Source organism: Botrytis deweyae (genome assembly GCF_014898535.1).
Source record: "Botrytis deweyae strain B1 chromosome Unknown BDEW_025, whole genome shotgun sequence".
Classification (NCBI taxonomy): domain Eukaryota; kingdom Fungi; phylum Ascomycota; class Leotiomycetes; order Helotiales; family Sclerotiniaceae; genus Botrytis; species Botrytis deweyae.
In genome coordinates, this window is record NW_024066232.1 from 238,213 (window position 1) to 257,695 (window position 19,483).

General features: G+C 38.0%; 4 protein-coding genes across 4 annotated transcripts; all 4 read left to right on the forward strand.

Annotated features, from left to right (window-relative positions):
• Nucleotides 1-57: 57 nt before the first annotated feature.
• On the forward strand, nt 58-8,205 carry EAE98_008998 (uncharacterized protein; the record flags this gene model as incomplete). The annotated part of the gene is made up of 3 exons (XM_038956619.1): nt 58-196; nt 273-7,606; nt 7,657-8,205. 3 exons carry the CDS (start codon nt 58-60, stop codon nt 8,203-8,205), a joined length of 8,022 nt encoding a protein of 2,673 aa, XP_038806989.1.
• A 334-nt stretch (nt 8,206-8,539) lies between these two features.
• EAE98_008999 (uncharacterized protein) lies at nt 8,540-9,872 on the forward strand (the record flags this gene model as incomplete). Its single annotated transcript, XM_038956620.1, has 5 exons — nt 8,540-8,547; nt 8,922-8,981; nt 9,134-9,403; nt 9,499-9,649; nt 9,711-9,872. The coding sequence occupies 5 exons, from the start codon at nt 8,540-8,542 to the stop codon at nt 9,870-9,872; spliced, it is 651 nt and encodes a 216-aa protein (XP_038806990.1).
• An 872-nt stretch (nt 9,873-10,744) lies between these two features.
• EAE98_009000 (uncharacterized protein) lies at nt 10,745-12,911 on the forward strand. The gene is made up of 6 exons (XM_038956621.1): nt 10,745-10,814; nt 10,869-11,003; nt 11,062-11,118; nt 11,182-11,275; nt 11,326-11,463; nt 11,512-12,911. The coding sequence occupies exons 2-6, from the start codon at nt 10,875-10,877 to the stop codon at nt 12,657-12,659; spliced, it is 1,566 nt and encodes a 521-aa protein (XP_038806991.1). The 5' UTR covers nt 10,745-10,814; nt 10,869-10,874; the 3' UTR covers nt 12,660-12,911.
• A 416-nt stretch (nt 12,912-13,327) lies between these two features.
• Nucleotides 13,328-14,182, forward strand: EAE98_009001 (uncharacterized protein; the record flags this gene model as incomplete). Its single annotated transcript, XM_038956622.1, has 3 exons — nt 13,328-13,390; nt 13,489-13,991; nt 14,158-14,182. 3 exons carry the CDS (start codon nt 13,328-13,330, stop codon nt 14,180-14,182), a joined length of 591 nt encoding a protein of 196 aa, XP_038806992.1.
• Nucleotides 14,183-19,483: the final 5,301 nt, after the last annotated feature.

A 19,483-nucleotide genomic window follows, 5' to 3' on the forward strand; every position in this document is an offset into this window, starting at 1 on the left:
CTTGAGAAGATACTTGAAAAGACCATTAGGTCATGAGAGATCTTGAAGGTATACAATATGTCTGAGGTGGAGATTAATGGTCATAATGAGGGGGTGGATTTGGACCTTACTCTTACAAAGGCCGCGCTCACTTCCTCTTCAACAAATCTACGATTGGGACAGTTGAAATTGATCGAGGAAAGACTTTCAAAGAAAGGTACGCAAATGCACAAAATGTCGAATCGAACAATGCCCTTACTTTTGCTTACCTGCTAATAATGCTTTGTTTATAGAGCTCGATCCAAAACTTTTCCCCGTTCTTCTTCAACTTCTATTTTCCACATATCCATATTACCACGACAGAGATTCGCGACTTGCTGTCCAGTTGTGCATACGGCATATATTTGATTTTGATTGCGCTTTTGAGTTTCTGTCAAGTTTTTTAAATGCATTAGATGCCGAAACTAAGAAGGGAGGGCTGGCACCAAGCAATGCGTTTGTTTTGGTCGAATATTGTAGTGCGATCTTACAAGTAACCACTAATGAAGCCAGATGGAAGAGCTGGGGCTTAGTCGTCGTGGCTGGTAATGCGCGGGCACTTGAACTATGCATCACATCGAAACATAGGCCGTCTGCACTCAAGACTACATGGCGGGGTTTGCGGAATGTTTTTCAAAGCGCTATATTCGAAACTGCAATCGGGGACAGTGTGCAGAAATTGAGTTCCAAAGAAGCTCAGCCCTCCTCCAAGAATGCTGTGATGCTAGGTGCAATCTCAGGAGTATGCGCCAGGAAACCGCAAGCAAAGGTGGTTCTAGAAAGCAAGAAGTCTTTAATTTACGGTTATTATACGCGCGAGATCATAGCCTCTAGGACTCCACTGCCTTCACATATTGCCAGTGCTTTGAAAGACTTTTTCTTAGACTTTGCCACCCAGGAAGATTTCGAGCGAGAAATTGTACCATCCCTCGAGAAAGCGCTACTAAGGGCTCCTGAGATTGTACTAAACGACCTTGTCACACCACTCTTCCAGTCTCTACCTAGCTCAGTAGATCTCTCAAACGTTCTCCGATCCAAGCTTTTAAAACCTATCCTATCTAATATCAAGTCGACCAATCCCACAATTCGTCAAGGAGCACTTTCTGCATTCAGAGCAATTGTACCCAAATGTCATGATGAAACCTCTATTGCTCAAGTGTCAGAAGAAATATTGACACCATTAAAAGGGGGTAAAGTATCTGCAGCAGATCAGAGGGCCAACTATGCAGAAATGCTAGCAATATTACCCGTCTCCAAGTCGAATGCTTCGGCAGCTATCGGCCTTGCGACAATTGCGGGAAAGGAAGCCAACGAAGCCGCATTGTTAGCAGAGACATTTGCTTTGTTACATTACTTGAAGAATAGAGTGCAGAACGAATCTCCCCTGGATAAATCCATCGTTAACACCTTCACAAAAGGTATATCCGATAAAAAGGTCCCCGCCAAGAAACTATGGACGATCCGCCTCGGAGAATTGCTATGGGATACCGAAGAAGCTGAGTTATCTGAATCAAAGGCTTTGGCAGAAGAGACTATCACAGCATTGGTAGATATTTGGCAAGAAGTAACGGCGAATTCCATACCTGCAGCTCAGTCTGGCCTTGTCACTGCAGCTTATGTTCTTGCTGCAATCTCACAGACAAAATTAGGTGCTATTTCGGGTCCAAAGATTGACGCAGCGCTCAAAAAGGCTCAAGTCTCGCATCAATCACTACTCATGGAGCCCAAGCCATCATTCTTACTAAATCCTCGTATCTATAGCAAACTTTCTAGCTACGATGATTTCATGTGGTTTGTTAGAGCCTTGTTTGCCTTTCCGGATCAGCTTGCTTCTCTGGACCCGGCATCCCTATCAGGTATTGGTTGGTCTCAAGCTGTCATATTTTCTATATGCTCTCCTAATGTACATCATGATGTCAGAAGACATGCTTCTCATTTACTTTCCCAGCTATATGTTCGCTTTCCTGGCAATATATCCAAAATCATCACATCTGGTTTGTGGAGATGGTTACAATCTATTGAGCTTGGAGAAAAAGACAGTGCTCCAATATCGGCAAAAACGGAAAATGAGAATCTGCACTTAGTATTGAAAGCTATCTGTTTGACACCAGCGGAAATCACACGGCGGGGTGGTTCTGTGGATCAGATGGTAGTTAAGGATCAAATGATATCACTGTTGATTATCTGTCGACCAGAACTGCTGCCAAGAGTAAGCTGGATCGAGCTATGCCTGAAGGCTGAGGTTGATCCTGGAAATCTTGCTAGAGAAAGTGGAGACGCTTTGTTAAAGCAAATTCTCGATATCACAAGCATTCAAGATTCTGCCGCAGTACCACGATCCAAGGCTGTTAAAGATGCTGCCTATAATGCCGCTGCTGAGCTTGCTTTCGTCGCTCCAGAAGTTATGACAGTACGAATTGTTGAACTAGTAGAGCAAGACCTAGACGCGACTGAGCTCGCCAATGTCGGTCCAACGGAGGCGGCAATCTTCCGCACTCCAGAGGGAACTGCCTTTGTAGACGTGTTAGCATCTAAAGCTCAAAGTCATACCCCGAACAAGAACACGAAGGATTACGATACTTTAAAATGGGAGGAAGATCTCCGAGCCTCATTAGCGAAGAAAAAGGGTCAGCAGAAGAAGCTCACTCCAGAGGAAACAGCCAAAGTTAAGGCTCAGTTATCGAAAGAATCAGAAATTAGACGCCAGATTCAAGCTCTAGAGTCAAGAGTTCTTCGTGGAGTTGGAATCATCAAAAGTCTTGCAACAGGACCTCCAACAGAAGCTTCTCTGTGGATGGGACCTGCCGTGAGAGCTTTGGTAAAGGTAATCAATGCTGGAGCTGGATTGATTACTGGTACAGCTGCTCCAGATGCTTATATCCTTTGTGCCGAAAGAGTTTCTAGTCGTATAGGTATACTCCGTTCGTTTATTGGATTAGCAACGCTCAGAGCTATGAATGTTCCGCAGTTGCCACCGGCCTTAACTCAAGAACCACTTGGAGCTCTTATCACACGTGTATTGTACCGCCTAAGATTCTCTGCAGAACAACGCCCATTTGATACAGTCTCTCTCATCTATGTTCTCCCTCTCGTCTTCCTAGTACTTCGAGATGGTGGGTTTGGAGAAAGCGATGATGCTGATGCCCAACTTGTTCTCGCCCTGGAATTCCTTTCTTTTCATACTGATGCCTGTTCCGACGTTTTGGTACCTCGGGACCAAGTTCTCTCCACTCTAATTTCGTCGATGCAGACCTACAATCAGCATTACAAGGCAATCAAAGATTGCTTGACAGATCTGTGCAGATGTATTGCACCAAACATTACTGATAATGAGATCTCAATTCTTGCACAAGGAGCCATTGTTCCACAAGTTGCTGTACGAACCTCGGTATTACAGTCAATTAGTTCAGAGATTGATATGAGTGAGCTCGATTTTTCCAATGAAATCTGGTTAGCATGCCATGACGATGTAGACGAGAATGTTGAGCTTGGGCGAGAAATCTGGGAGGAAAGTGAGTTCAAAATATCTACCGAATCACCATTCCGAATGCTACCATATCTGGAAAGCATGGATAAGCAACTTCGACGAGCTGCGGCTAGATCTATCGCCGAGGCTGTAAAATTGCAGCCTTCAACGTTCAAGGATGTGCTTAGCCGTCTGCAATCCTCTTATACCGAGTTGGCAAAGCCTCGAGTTCCTCAGCTTGATGAGTACGGTATGCCCAGGAAGATGGATCTGTCGGATCCATGGGAAGCCCGAAATGGAATTGCACTTGCATTCAGAGAATTAGCCACAGTCTTTGACGAATCACTCCTTACTCCATTCCTCAACTTCTTGATTGAAGGGCCACTTGGCGACAGGAACTCAATTGTCAGAGAAGAAATGGTTGAGTCTGCCACAGCTATAATAGCTATTCATGGAAAGGACAAAGTGGAAGAATTGATGAAAACTTTTGAACGCACTCTTGAGACACCGGACAAAGGTTCCGAGTTTTCCGATAGAGTAAACGAGGCTGTTATCATCATGTATGGTGCCTTGGCGCAACACTTGAAAGCCGGCGATGAACGTGTTCCGAAGGTTGTAGACAGGCTTCTAGAGACATTAAGCACCCCATCTGAGACGGTACAATATGCCGTGGCTGAGTGCTTGCCACCACTCGTTCGTGCATCCAAGGAGAACACTTTGGACTACATCCAATTAGTTCTCGACAGACTGTTCAACTCGAAGAAATACGCCGGTCGACGTGGCGCAGCATATGGTCTTGCAGGTCTTGTCAATGGAAAGGGAATCTCCGCTTTACGAGAATACAGAATCATGCTTACACTGAAAGGTGCGATCGACAATAAAAAGGACGTCAATCATCGAGAAGGAGCTCTATTGGCTTATGAACTTCTTTCCATGATTCTCGGTCGCATATTTGAGCCTTACGTCATTCAAATTGTGCCTCAACTGCTCTCGAGCTTCGGCGACTCAAGCGCAGATGTTCGTGAAGGTTGTTTGGCAGCAGCAAAAGTGTGTTTTGCAAGCTTGAGCTCTTATGGAGTGAAACAAATTTTGCCAACACTACTTGATGGTCTTGATGACGACCAATGGCGAAGTAAAAAGGGTGCTTGTGATCTCCTAGGTGCAATGGCGTATCTTGACCCGCAACAACTTGCCCAGAGTCTTCCGGAGATTATTCCACCCCTGACGGGTGTATTGAATGACAGTCACAAAGAGGTCCGTCTTGCTGCTAATCGCAGTTTGAAGCGCTTCGGAGAAGTTATCAATAACCCTGAGATCAAGAGCCTTGTCGATGTCCTTCTCAAGGCTCTCAGTGATCCTACCAAGTACACGGACAATGCATTGGACTCACTCATTAAGGTGTCTTTCGTTCATTATCTTGACGCACCTTCGCTTGCTCTCGTTGTTCGTATTCTTGAGAGAGGTTTGGGTGATAGATCGGCAACCAAACGAAAGTCTGCCCAGGTTATCGGTAGTCTTGCTCATTTGACAGAGAGAAAGGATCTCGTATCACATCTCCCGATTTTAGTTGCTGGTTTGAAGATTGCAATTGTTGACCCCGTGCCAACTACTCGTGCAACTGCATCAAAAGCTCTGGGTTCTCTCATCGAGAAATTGGGAGAAGACGCTCTTCCGGATCTTATTCCAGGTCTCATGCAAACACTCAAATCAGATACTGGAGCCGGTGACCGACTGGGATCTGCACAAGCACTCAGTGAAGTTCTTGCTGGATTGGGTACAAGCCGCCTCGAGGATACTCTTCCAACAATTCTTCAAAATGTTGCTTCATCCAAACCTTCCGTTCGGGAAGGCTTCATGTCGCTCTTCATATTCTTGCCCGTATGTTTCGGAAACAGTTTCGCCAATTACCTTAGTAAGATTATTCCACCTATTCTCTCTGGTCTGGCGGATGACGTTGAATCGATTCGTGACACGTCTTTGAGAGCTGGACGTCTTCTTGTCAAGAATTTCGCCACGAGAGCTATTGATCTTTTGCTTCCAGAATTGGAGCGAGGTTTGGCAGACGACAATTACAGAATTCGTCTCAGTTCCGTCGAGCTGGTTGGTGATCTGTTGTTCAACCTTACTGGTATTAGTGCGAATACAGAACAGGATGAGGTCGAAGAAGGTGCGCAAGAAGCTGGTGCATCGTTACTCGAGGTACTTGGTGAGGAGAAGCGCAACAAGGTATTGTCCTCGTTGTACATTTGCCGATGCGATACTTCTGGCTTGGTGCGAACAGCTGCTGTCAATGTTTGGAAAGCTCTTGTCGCGAGTCCAAGAACGCTTAAGGAGCTCATTCCTACGCTCACTCAACTCATTATTCGACGATTGGGAAGCTCCAACATGGAGCAGAAGGTTATTGCAGGTAATGCACTTGGTGAATTGATTCGCAAAGCAGGTGATGGAGTTCTCTCAACTTTATTGCCCACCTTGGAGGATGGTTTGCAAAATTCTACAGATACAGATGCTAAGCAAGGAATATGTATTGCACTTCGTGAATTGATTTCATCAGCCTCCCCAGAGGCTTTGGAAGATCATGAGAAGACATTGATCTCTGTTGTCAGAGTTGCTTTGATAGACTCGGATGACGAAGTCCGAGAAGCAGCAGCTGAAGCCTTCGATTCGCTACAGCAAATTCTCGGCAAGAAGGCTGTCGACCAGGTCTTGCCATATCTCTTAAGCTTACTCCGCACAGAAAGCGAGGCTGATAATGCCTTATCTGCACTCCTGACCTTGTTGACTGAAACGACAAGATCAAATATCATTCTTCCAAATCTCATACCAACGCTTACCACCTCGCCTATATCTTCATTCAATGCCAGGGCACTTGCCTCGCTTTCAACCGTTGCAGGACCGGCGATGGCAAGAAGATTACCTACTATATTGAATTCTTTGATGGATAACATCATTTCTTCCAAGGATGAGGATCTCAAGTCAGAGCTCGAGACATCCTTTGACACGGTTGTTCAGTCCATCGACGAGTTCGATGGCCTCAATGTGGCTATGAATGTTCTTCTTGCATTAGTGAAGCACGATGATCATCGCAGAAGAGCAAACGTGGACTATCGCCTTGCCAAGTTCTTTGCCGCAGCTACAGTTGACTACTCTCGTTACAACCAAGATATCGTACGCGCTTTACTCGTTTCATTCGACGATGGAGACGCGGAAGTTGTCAAGGCCGCCTGGACTGCACTTTCCGAATTCACCAAACACTTGAGGAAGGAAGAAATGGAAACACTCATTTATTCGACAAGACAGACTTTACAACACGTTGGTGTACCTGGATCCAACTTACCTGGCTTTGGATTGCCCAAGGGTATCAACGCCATTTTACCTATCTTCTTACATGGTCTTATGAATGGTACTGCCGAACAACGTACACAATCTGCCTTAGCTATATCCGACATTGTTGACCGAACAAGTGGGGATTCTTTGAAGCCATTTGTTACTCAGATCACTGGTCCGCTTATCCGTGTGGTTTCGGAAAAGTCTGTCGACGTTAAAGCTGCCATTCTTCTAACTTTGAACAATTTGTTGGAGAAGATCCCGACGTTCTTGAAACCCTTCCTTCCACAATTGCAACGTACATTTGCCAAGTCTTTGGCCGACACATCGAGCGAAGTTCTTAGAACTCGTGCTGCCAAAGCTTTGGGTACTTTGATCACCTTGACTCCAAGAATTGATCCTTTGATCGCCGAGCTAGTTACAGGTTCAAGGACTTCGGACTCCGGAGTTAGAAATGCCATGCTCAAAGCATTATATGAAGTAATCAGCAAAGCTGGTGCTAACATGGGAGAGGCTTCGCGCAGCGCAGTACTCGGGTTGATCGATACTGACGCAGAGGATAATGATGTGTCTATGGCTATCACTAATGCCAAGCTTCTCGCAGCATTGATCAAAAATCTAACCCCCGAAAACGCTTCAGGGCTAATCAAGAATCGTGTGGTGACAAATCACTTTACTCCATCTACAGTTCTCGCGTTAAATGCTGTCCTTGCCGAAGCACCATCCGCATTGACGGAAACTGCCTTTGCTAATGACTTACCGGAAGTCATTTGCCAAGGCATGGCAAGCAAAAATGTAAGTGACATCGTATCAGCTTTTAGGGTCAAAGACTAACCATTTCTCAGGACTTCATATCAGAAAACTGTATCCTCGCCGCTGGAAAATACCTTCTTGCTGAGACCGCCAACCATGAATTCGAAACGACAAAACCAATATTTGAATCATTAGCAAAGTTGATACAACCAGGAAACACGGCCGATGCTCGTCGTCTATCGCTTGTAGTAATTCGCACAATCTGTCGCCACCAAACAGACGCAGTTCGACCACATCTTTCCTTACTCGCCACACCTGTATTTGCAGGTGTTCGAGATCCTATCATCCCCATTAAGCTAGCAGCAGAAGCAGCGTTCCTCGCATTGTTCAATGTTGTTGAAGAGGAAAGCAAGGTATTTGATAAATATATCGCTGCTCAAGAACTGGCACCGAATCAAAAGAGAAGCATGCAGGATTACTTTAAGCGGGTTGCATTGAGGTTAGGCAACACAGCACGAGAGAGGAGAGAAGCCGAAGGTGGACAGGGTGGACTGGGTCTTTCTAATGACGAGGTTGATGATGAAAAGGAGATCTCAAGTATTGGAAAGGTGGATTTGGGCGAAAAGGCTTTTGATGCATAAGGAAATGAGGTTACGATTTGATGTGATGATTAAATTCAGCATAAGAAAAGCATTTGCATTGCCAGTAAAAATCATTAGATATGAATTTCAATTCGAATCGCTTGTATATTTCAGGTTTCTTTGATCACATCGATCAACTAATTCAATCATTTTAACATCGAGTATTTTCCAACGACCTTGCGATTTATTAAAAAAAAAAAAAAAAAAAAAAAAAAAAAAAAAAAAAAAGGAAGAATTAAAGCGAAACACCAAACATCGTAACAGTTATCTGATTGCCAAGGTTGCTTGTGAATATATTGGCGATCTTTGATTATCGAATGAGTGAATCTAATAAATGGTTCTGTTCGTTTTGTTTTTGGTGTTGAATTGACTTTCCCTTGGGCCGCTCCGCGAATCCGAAAACAAATTTGAAGTATGATGACTAATCCTAGGATGGATTGACATGCTTCACGTGATTTATGAATCTGCAGAAAACTTCAATTGAACAATTGAACAAGACAACCAATTGTTTCCTCCTTTGTACATTCACCTGGCTCCAAACTTAATAAATGAATCTCAAAACTTCAATTCTTTTTGCAATTCTTAAAGGGTTTTTCGTTTTTGATCAAATTTCTTAGATTGTGGGTAGGGGACAGCCCTAGATTTTTCTTGATTAGTCACTAGTGGAAACTCTAGCGAGGGAAATCTTGACCACGCATTGAATCTTGAACATCGAGCGCCATCGACAAACGACAATATCGACGACCACCACCGACGACCACGAATTCAGTCAAGATGTAAGCCCACGCTGTTGCTAGATATTCTCATTCCATTCAATCGATCATTTCTGTTTGATTCGATACATTGCGAGCCTTTTTGGAGCGATACCAACAACATGTCTTTGAGAACATCGAAAGCATCAAAAGCTGACTCTTTTTTCTTACGATAGGGTCAACCTTACAACTCAGAAACGTCTGGCGGCTTCCGTCGTCGGCTGCGGAAAGCGCAAGATTTGGCTCGACCCCAACGAGACCAGCGAAATCTCCAACGCCAACTCCCGTCAAACCATCCGCAAACTCGTTTCCGATGGCCTCATCATCCGCAAGCCAGTCACCATGCACTCCCGCGCACGCGCTCGTGAACTCACCGCTGCACGAAGAATTGGTAGACACCGTGGTTTCGGTAAGAGAAAGGGTACCGCAGATGCCCGTATGCCAAGGTACGACATTCGCCACTCCGAGAAAATTATCAGGAAATACATACATTATTCATGATAGATTATGGAAGAGGAATGATGGGCTAATATTTATTTAGCCAAGTTGTCTGGATGCGTCGTCTTAGAGTCCTCAGACGTCTCTTAGTCAAGTACCGTGCCAGCGGCAAGATCGACAAACACCTTTACCACGAGCTTTACCACTTGAGCAAGGGTAACACTTTCAAGCACAAGCGTGCATTGGTCGAACACGTAAGTAGCATATTGGCTCTTGCTTGCTAATCGAAACCATCAAACTGACAGAATATAATAGATTCACAGAGCTAAGGCCGAGAAGGCACGTGAAAGACTCCTCAAGGAGGAGATGGACGCCAAGCGTGCGAAGACCAAGGCTGCCCGCGAGAGAAAGGCAGAGAGAAACCAAGCCAAGAAGGCAGCTCAATTCGGCGAGGCAGAGGAGACCGAGACAAAGTAAATGGTTGGGCTTTTGTGGTGGTAGCATATGGAGTGTATCTGGCAAGGTTTATAATACAGGCCGGTTGCTTTCGATATCTTTTGATATCCTGCATTATCGCACGGGCAATGGTATCATGATCTTTCACTCAAGATTCTTTGGTGTTCAATGGTTTTTTGCAATCAGACGGTTCAAACGTGTAAACGATACCTACTTTTCTCCATATCATGATTACCTTGGTGATAACTCCATTTCGTCCTACACAATCTCAAGTTTTTGGTTCAAATTGTGGTGTATGTTTTTTGAGTCCAATTTTCCATTTCCTCCCATTTCCTTGAGTTATTCAACTTGCATTTCAACGCCCCTGACCCTCACATCCCCAGATTGTCTTTGTATCCGCTCCCATTCTATAATCTGCCAACACCCATCATCCACTATTTTGTTCGAGCGTACATACATACATGATATGCCGATAAGAAATCCATCAACTACGTCACCAATTTCGAAATCCTCCCCTCTGATGTGTCTCCATGATTGACTGTGAACTGGATGTAAAGATGTGAGAAATGATATCAATGGTGACAACGCAATTACCTCTCACGATACCAAGGAGTGTAATGATTCATCGACCAATTGCACGATCCCGTCATTATTGAAACTCTGTTCTGCGCTCATAGCAGAAGTTGTAGCTTTGGAAAATATCAATGATGGCGCCTATTCCTTCACTTCGTTTTATCTCATTCAATTCATCATATCATTTTATCACATCATTTCAAATAAATTGTTATCAGAAAATAAATGAAGATTGAGGGGAGAGATCGGCATATCTTGAGTTCCGATACTCAACCGGATAAGGTGCTAGCTTATTCCCGATGGCGGGGATCTGGAACTGGAAATCACTTGAGTGCATATTGACAAACAAAGCTCTACTTTTCGGTGCAAGCAATTGCTTATAGTCTAGCCGTATGTTTTTCATTCTCAGCCCTTGAAAAGCTGGAGTCTCTAACTCAAATACAGGAAATCATGTCGCTCTTTAAAGGAGCCTCAAGAATTGCGTTCAGGGCTAATACTGCGCAAAGAGCAGCAGCTTCAATATGCGGCGCGAGACGAGCGGCGAGTAGTAGTCGAATGACTATGGAAAGTCAACAAAAGGTTTGCTACCTGTCCATTGGATTCACAAGTAGCAAAGAGCTGATTCGATTCGTGATAGCTACTTTCAGCAAACCTTGAACATGCAGATCCAGCAGTCTTCAGCATTCTCCAAAATGTACGACTTCCCTCGCCAGACCCCTCGATTGATGATATGTAAAGACTAAAGCATTATGAATAGGAAAAACGGAGGCAGAAGCACTTTATCAACCTTATTCCTTCCGAAAATTTCACATCACAAGCTGTTTTAGATGCATTGGGAAGTGTTATGCAAAGTACGTTTGGAGTTCGATGGTGGAATGAGTCAATGTTGACTTTCTGGCAGACAAATATTCCGAAGGATATCCAGGAGCAAGATATTATGGAGGAAATGAGTTCATCGACGAATCTGAAAGATTATGCCAAAGTCGTGCTCTACAGACTTTTGGGTTGAAAGAGTCAGAATGGGGTGTCAATGTTCAACGTATGTCTTTCATTTGATATGGGAAATCCTCACTCACAATCTATCCAGCACTGTCCGGCTCTCCCGCAAATCTCTACGCATATTCCGCTCTCGCAAATACACATGACAGAATAATGGGATTGGATTTACCTCACGGTGGTCATCTTTCTCATGGATATCAAACTCCTACCAAAAAAATCTCCGCTATCTCAAAATACTTTGAAACTTTACCATATCGATTGGATGAAAGTACAGGACTTATCGACTACGCTAAATTGGAGGAAATCGCTACATTATACAGACCAAAGATTATTGTTGCCGGTACATCAGCGTACAGTAGACTCATTGAGTATGAGCGTATGCGTGAAATTGCCGACAAGGTTGGAGCATATCTATTAGCTGATATGGCACATATTTCTGGTCTTGTTGCCGCGAAAGTTATTCCAAGTCCTTTTGAATACGCGGATGTCGTCACAACTACTACACACAAATCACTCAGAGGTCCTCGAGGTGCTATGATTTTCTTCCGAAGAGGAGTTAGAAGAGTTAATCCAAAGACCAAAGAAGAAGAGATGTGGAACCTTGAAGATCCTATTAATGCATCAGTATTTCCAGGACATCAAGGAGGTCCTCATAACCATACTATCACTGCATTGGCAGTTGCATTAAAACAAGCACAAAGTGTTGAATTTAGAGCTTACCAAGAAGCAGTTTTACTGAATGCAAAGGCATTTGCAAAGCGTCTGGGTGACTCGAAAGATAAAGGAGGTCTCGGTTACTCCATCGTCTCTGGAGGTACAGATAATCATCTTGTACTCATTGACTTAAAACCTCAAGGAGTTGACGGTGCTCGAGTTGAACGTGTTCTTGAACTTGTTGGAGTAGCATCCAATAAGAATACAGTTCCAGGTGATAAATCCGCCCTTAAACCTGGTGGATTAAGAATGGGTACACCAGCAATGACAACTCGTGGTTTCCAACCTGAAGATTTCGTACGGGTTGCCGATGTTGTAAATAGGGCTGTTACCATAACTCAGCGGTTAGATAAAAGTGCAAGGGAAGCAGCAGAGGCAAAGGGAAGAAAGAATCCTGGTAGTGTAAAAGCTTTCTTGGAGTATCTTGGCGAGGGCGAGAATGAGAGAGAGATTGTACAATTGAGAAGTGAGGTTGAGGAATGGGTTGGTACTTTCTCTCTACCATGGGAGGAGAGTAGTTAAGAAGAGGAATGGAAGGGAGAAAATTCAACTTTAATGGGATATTCAGTAATCGTTTGGGGAAGATATTAGGATAGGTGCTGTGGTGGCTGGCATATTGTGAAAGATAATATTATGCATGGGTTTGGTTCTCAACTCCATACCATTTTCAAAAGTTGATATTGATCATAATGAGATTGTGAAAGTATGTTATGATAACATTCTTCCATCAGGTCTGATATTGATACCAGTGAAATGATTTTCATTTGATCTTCGAGAAACTCATATGCCATAGCATTCATGGCCATGAATTCTAGGTGGCATACATAGCTCGATTGATGCTTTTGTAGATACCTGTATGTACAAGTACAATACTAAGTCAAACTTCACAACTTTCCCTATACAATAAAACCATAAAGACATAGGTACACTTATTAGAATCACCTAGTATCTAGACAGACAACATTACAAGTATCAAGGGAAGAAGTAACAAATAAAATTATCATATAAAGCTTCCCCTCCTCTCATCCAATCCAACTCTCGCAATTTCCAAAACCCGTTGACGCTCGGACCACTTTCGCGAATGTTGAACCTGAACTACAGACAAGGCTCATAAGTATCGAGAACACTCAATCCATATACCAATTCAATTACCAACCCATACGCCGTGGAATCCCAATCGCATTCCAAATATGGCATCACAATCCGTGGCAAAGGTGGCTCAAGCCGCTAATCGTGTTATTCCCGTTCACAAGGTATTTACTTCTCTATCTCTTTAACCTCCATCCATCTCCTTCCCGGCACCTCAAGCCCCAATCTCAAATTTAACTTCAACTCTAACATTCCCTCCCAGAAACACACCCTCCAATCCACCGGTATCTGGGAAACCATCCGTCGCTTCCTCGCCGTCGATCCTACCCGCTCCAACGGCGTACCCCTCAACCCACAATTCCGCAATCCACCTCCAGGATCCAATGAACCTTTTTCCTTCATCGACCCTGTTACCCTCCCCGCGGGTGACATCGCCGAGAATCCATACTGGAAGCGCGATTCCCGTCGCTCGTATCCGCAGTTGAGTTTTGTGGCCCAGAGTGATGTGGTGGGTTTGTTGAGTGTAGGAAGTGAGGCTGCGCCGCGCAAGGAGCTGGTTGGGGATTCGGGAGTGAAGGAGTTGGTTAGGGTGGGGGAGGAGGGAAAGGGAGGGTTGGCAAAGTTTTTTGAGAGGGAGAGTGCGGGGGGTGCGTTGGAGATGCTTGGTAGAGGGGGATTGCCGCCTTTGCCTGCGAGTGTGAGTCCGAGTAAGAGGGTGGAGGGGGATAAGTATCATTTGACGGAGGAAAATGCGTATCCTGAGGAGTAAGTTTGGGTTTCTTTTTTTTCTTTTGGGGTCTGGGGGGGCTTCTGAGAAGGGTTCTGGATTGGGAATTGCAGGTGGAATGGAATGGAAATGGAAATGAGAGGATGATACTCATGACATGATATGATATAATACGATGTGACATGACCAGCTAACAAAAACCAGATACCCATGCCGAACTTTCAAATAAGTAAAGCAGAAGACAACGACAAGACAAGATGATAGGATGGCCAGAGAGGAAGAAAGAAGGAGCATGCAGGGAAGAAAACTTGTACATATACATCCATACATCCATACACAAAGTTACGAAATCGAGAGGAGAGGAGAGGAATCACATTACATACAAGATAAATGAGTTTACATCATGTTACATCATATGTATGTACGGACGCGTGTACGCAAGTATAAGTATATATCTATTTGTTTATTTACTCTTTATGTCTATGTATGTTTTTCTTGTTTGTTTGTTTGTTTCTGGGTGAAAGGAGAGAGAGAAATTTGGGGAGGGGGGTTGAGGGTAGATTGAGGAGTCTTGAATCTCGGGGGAGAACGTTGTGTCGTTTTAATATTCATTCTCATTTTCATTCCCATTTTCATTTTCGTCTCGGTCTCAGTCTCAGTCTCAGTCTAAATTTCGATTTCGATGTTATTGAAGCAGAGAAGTGATGATGGAGGGGAAGGGATCAAAAATGTAGGTAGGTAGGTACACAGGTATACAGGTAGTAGGTAGACAATAGATCTGAAATGTTCACACTTGATATGCCGTTCGCTTCAGAATCCATCTGTGAATCTTTATTCGAGATTTAGTTAGTTAAATGAAACGAAACGAAATGGAATGGAGGGTTTGGGTTGGGTTGTGAGTGTGAGTGTGAGTGTGAGTGTGAGTGTGTTTATGTATTTTGCTTATGTACTCGATTTGTGATTTCGATATTTATATTTATAAGTTATTTATTTATTTATTTATTTATTTATTTATCTATCTATTTATCTACCTACTCAATAGATTTATAGATTTATAGATTTGAGAACTCATGGAATTTACTACTTATTCTTTCTATTCTATCTTTTCAATTATTTTAGTTTATTAATAGAGTAAAGAGGGATATAAGATATAGAATATAGAATATAAGATATAAAAAGATTAGTAAATTGAAAGATCAAAAATAGAAGATTAATGAGTTTGATGAGTTTGAATAGTCTAAGAGTACGTTCGAATCGATTTTCGATTTATTTTAGAAGATCTCTAATAATATTACAATGATAAGGGTATTTAGACTAATATATTTAGGGTTCGTTCGAATCGATTTCTTATTTAATTAATGAAATCTTTAATAATAATAAAACGGTAAGGATAATTGAATTGTTGAAACTAATATATATTAAATATATTTGATTAAGGCTAATATATTTGAAATAATATTGAGATATGTGAGATTAAGTTAAAAATAAAAAAAACGATCTTTTTTTTTTAAATATATCTGTTTAATTATATTTCAAAAGCTATTATTAGTTTATTATATAAGAAAGGTTGAGAAAATTTGTTATATTTATTACTTTAAAATTATTAAACTCAATATTTTATTAGCTCAAATATTATATTCGCTTTAAAATATTTTAATTATATATTAAATTTAATATAGTTTAATATATATTGAACTCAATATTATATTCGGTAAACACTATATTAGGTCAATATATTAGTCTAATATCTAAAAACAAATCGATCCGAACGAGTTCCTAATATCTAATATCTAATATCTAATATCTAATATCTATCTTTATATAAATAAGAACTGTTAATAATGTAGCGATAATTCTTATATTTAGTATTAATCCAATATGATTTAATACTAACAAACAAGTTTAATTGGTAATATAATAATAATTCTTATATTCAACCTTAATCTATATTTTATTCTTTAAAGTAATACATATTAAAGAATATAAACTAATAGCTATTAGTTCGAGCTAAATATCATTTTCTACAAATAGATATAACTTTATTAGGTTTGGTAAAATTATATTTAAGTATTTTATTTTACCTCATTATCTATTTGCTATTTGTTAATATAGTAGAATCTTATAAAGATGACTTTATGGAGTATAAGACTAAATACAAGGATAACACTAATAGTATGGCAGAGTTCATTATATCATCAGTTATTATAACTAATAATTTTAATATAATAATTGAGAAATAGTAAAACAATTTAATTGATTTTATAAAACAAATAGATATAAAAGAGGTTAAAGATTTTTATAAATATAAATTTTATAAATATCAATAATCGAAATATTATAACGAAAAGTTATAATTAAACTATTTTTGCGAATTTGAATATTTCAATTTAAAATATTTTTAAGTAATTAGTATATATCTTTTATACAAACTGAAATATAAACTATACTTATATAGTATATTTATTATAAAGTATAAGATCTATACAATACAATCTATTTATAATATTTTAATTAATATAATTCAATTATTATATAGAAAATAATTAGATAAAGAGATTATAGATATATTTGTAAAAAGGGATTTATATTTCAATTGAAAAATATATAGAAAAGAATAAATAAAAAAGATATTCAAGCTTTTATATATATATTATTAAAAGAATCCGAGATATTTCAAATAAATAATTAATCTGAACTATCAGGTTTTAATTAATATAAGCTATTATAATTATCAAATATTCTATTTTAGATTATAATAATCTTAGAATTTAGTTTTTTTTAAAAAAAAAAAAATATTGATATTGAATAAAAAGCATTATTAAAATCATTAATATCTTATTATTCTAAATCTATTCTCCAATCTAATATCGGATTTCTATAAAAAAAGAATAAATCCAATTTATTTATATATTTATTTTATAAATAAAAAAAATTATTATCTTTATAATCAATTTTATATAAATAATTTCAATCCGAAATATCTTTTTAATAATCTAAACCTTTATTATTACAATTATATTTATTATTACAAAAAAAAGATAATCAACCATCCAGTAATCTATTTAATAATAATAGTAATTCGAGTAGAGGAGGAGGAGGAGATAATGGAAATAAAGAAAACGGTTTTTCACAAAATAGTTATAATAGAAATCCATAGAGTAATTATAATGGAAATAGTAATAGCGAAGACAAAGGCGGTATAGAAAAAGGAGGAGGAGGAGGTAATCTAGGATATAATTATAGTATTCCAGAGATCTTCCCAAATCTATTACCAAGAGTTATAAATATTAATTAATTTCTCGAAAATCTTATAAAACTCTATAACAAGAATAATAAATATAGTAGACAAAATAATAATTTTATTTATAAATACAATATATTCCTTAATAATTATCAACAAATTGATATATCTGATAATCTATTTCCAAGAGTATTTCTTACTATATTTGTTAATATAATATTTGATTTCTATTATATAAATTTGAAAATTATGCCGATATTGATATAAGAGATTTGCGATTTATTTGTAACTATATTTGAAGATTTTGAGTATAAAAAGAATATTATATAATAATAGAAAACTGTTACACTAAAGAATGTAATAGTATAACCTAAAAATGATAGGAAATCAATTACTCATTATCTACAACAAATAATAATAAAACTATATCACTTATATAAAGAATTTAATATTATAATTAGAATAAACAATTTATTTTATTAAAAGATTATCAATATATATATACCAGTATCAATATATTCTCTAGCTTGTTTTCATTTAACTAATAATATATTAAATCTCTTTGAAGAATTTTATTTAATTATTATAATATAAAAACTGATTTATCCAAATAAAAATACAACATTCTATACCAACCGGAAATATTAATACAAAAAAGAATATAATCAGAATAAAGACTTTGAATAAGGTAATCGACAATTATTCAAATTATAAATTAAAAAGAAATATTTTATTTATAAAAAGAATAATTATTAATTAATCTAATATAATAAAAAGGAGTGTAATGAATTACAATATAAATATAAGAAGTAATTTAAAAAAACTAATAACAGTTTTGATAAAAGTTTTGAATAGTTTTTTATTAAATATAAAGATTTTAATTAAAATTATAATAAAAAGTCTAATCCTAATATTAATAAAAAAGTTAAAGTTTATTTTGCTTAATATAAACTTTAAGATTTATTAATATAAAAACCATAATCGAGCTTTATTATTCAAAATAGATTTATTAATAATAAAAAGATTATAATGAAATTAATTAATAAAATACTTATCTATATTCTAATATACCAAACTCGAGATGAATTTATATTTATAAATGAATATAATTTAAAAGAATTTAAGAATATTATTATTAATATAATTATAACACAATAATTTATAATAGAATTTAATTAATATATAGCATATAAAATAATTATCGAGAATATTATTTTAAATATAAGTAGAGTAGGAATTACAAATGTAATATTTGGAATTAAAAAAACTGAATCTTTCGAATCGATCAAGCTTTACTTACTTTTAGGAATTATCAAATTTCATATTATGGATATAGAAATACTATTTCTATTATTATTTGATAATATGGATTATTTCAATATATATTATAATAATATTATTAATGTTATTGTTGTAAGAATAGGAGAAAGTTATTTTTGTATCCGATATAATAAGTATATTGTTTTCCTATAGTAAATAAATATATAACAATTCATATAATAAATTATCAAAAATAATAAATGTTATCTTATCAATACAAAACTATAATAACTATATCGTTGTTTTGATTATTTATTAATATATAGACTTTTATAAATATTATAACAAACTAGTTATAATAATATCTCAAAAACTGAGATTAATAAGCTTAACAAATTCTATTAATATTATTAAAAGTACAGGAAATCACCAAATTGATTTAAATTTAATTTACAAGATGATATTGATTTTAATTATTTAATTATAATTAATACAATATATATTGATATTTATTTTATTTTATACATTATTAATAAGAGAATACAATTTCAAACTATACAATAATTAGATAATATTATTATAAAATATATTTTCGATACACTTTGAAAATGCTAGATAGATACTTATATCAATCTATTAGATTTTATTATATATAATACTGGAAAGAATTTCATAAATAAGGAATTTGTTTAATATATTATAACTATATTAATAAAAATAAAGAATATATCAATTGAGGTATATGTCACGGATCGGCACCCAATCGCAGGTGCGATCGCTCACGTGCGCATGCGCGCACGTGTACGATCACGTGTACATAGTTGATATATAGGTTCGCTCGACGAGCGCTTTGCTCCCGATTCTGTAGTTGTAGATTCTAAGGACAAATTGTACCCTGCTCTCGCAGTTCTTCTAAGGCAAAGCGTCACAGTATATTAATCAATTGGTATAATTAAATATTATTATATAATTATCAAAAAAGCATACACTATCATCTTCAATAAGTTTAATAATTCTATTACAAAAGAA

Excerpts from the sequence above, each read along its gene's own strand:
- EAE98_009000 (XM_038956621.1), top strand. The coding sequence starts at position 10,875 with ATGTCGCTCTTTAAAGGAGCCTCAAGAATTGCGTTCAGGGCTAATACT. Across the intron at positions 11,004-11,061 it reads CTATGGAAAGTCAACAAAAG|CTACTTTCAGCAAACCTTGA; the intron begins GTTTGCTACCTG and ends GATTCGTGATAG. Across the intron at positions 11,276-11,325 it reads ATTGGGAAGTGTTATGCAAA|ACAAATATTCCGAAGGATAT; the intron begins GTACGTTTGGAG and ends ACTTTCTGGCAG.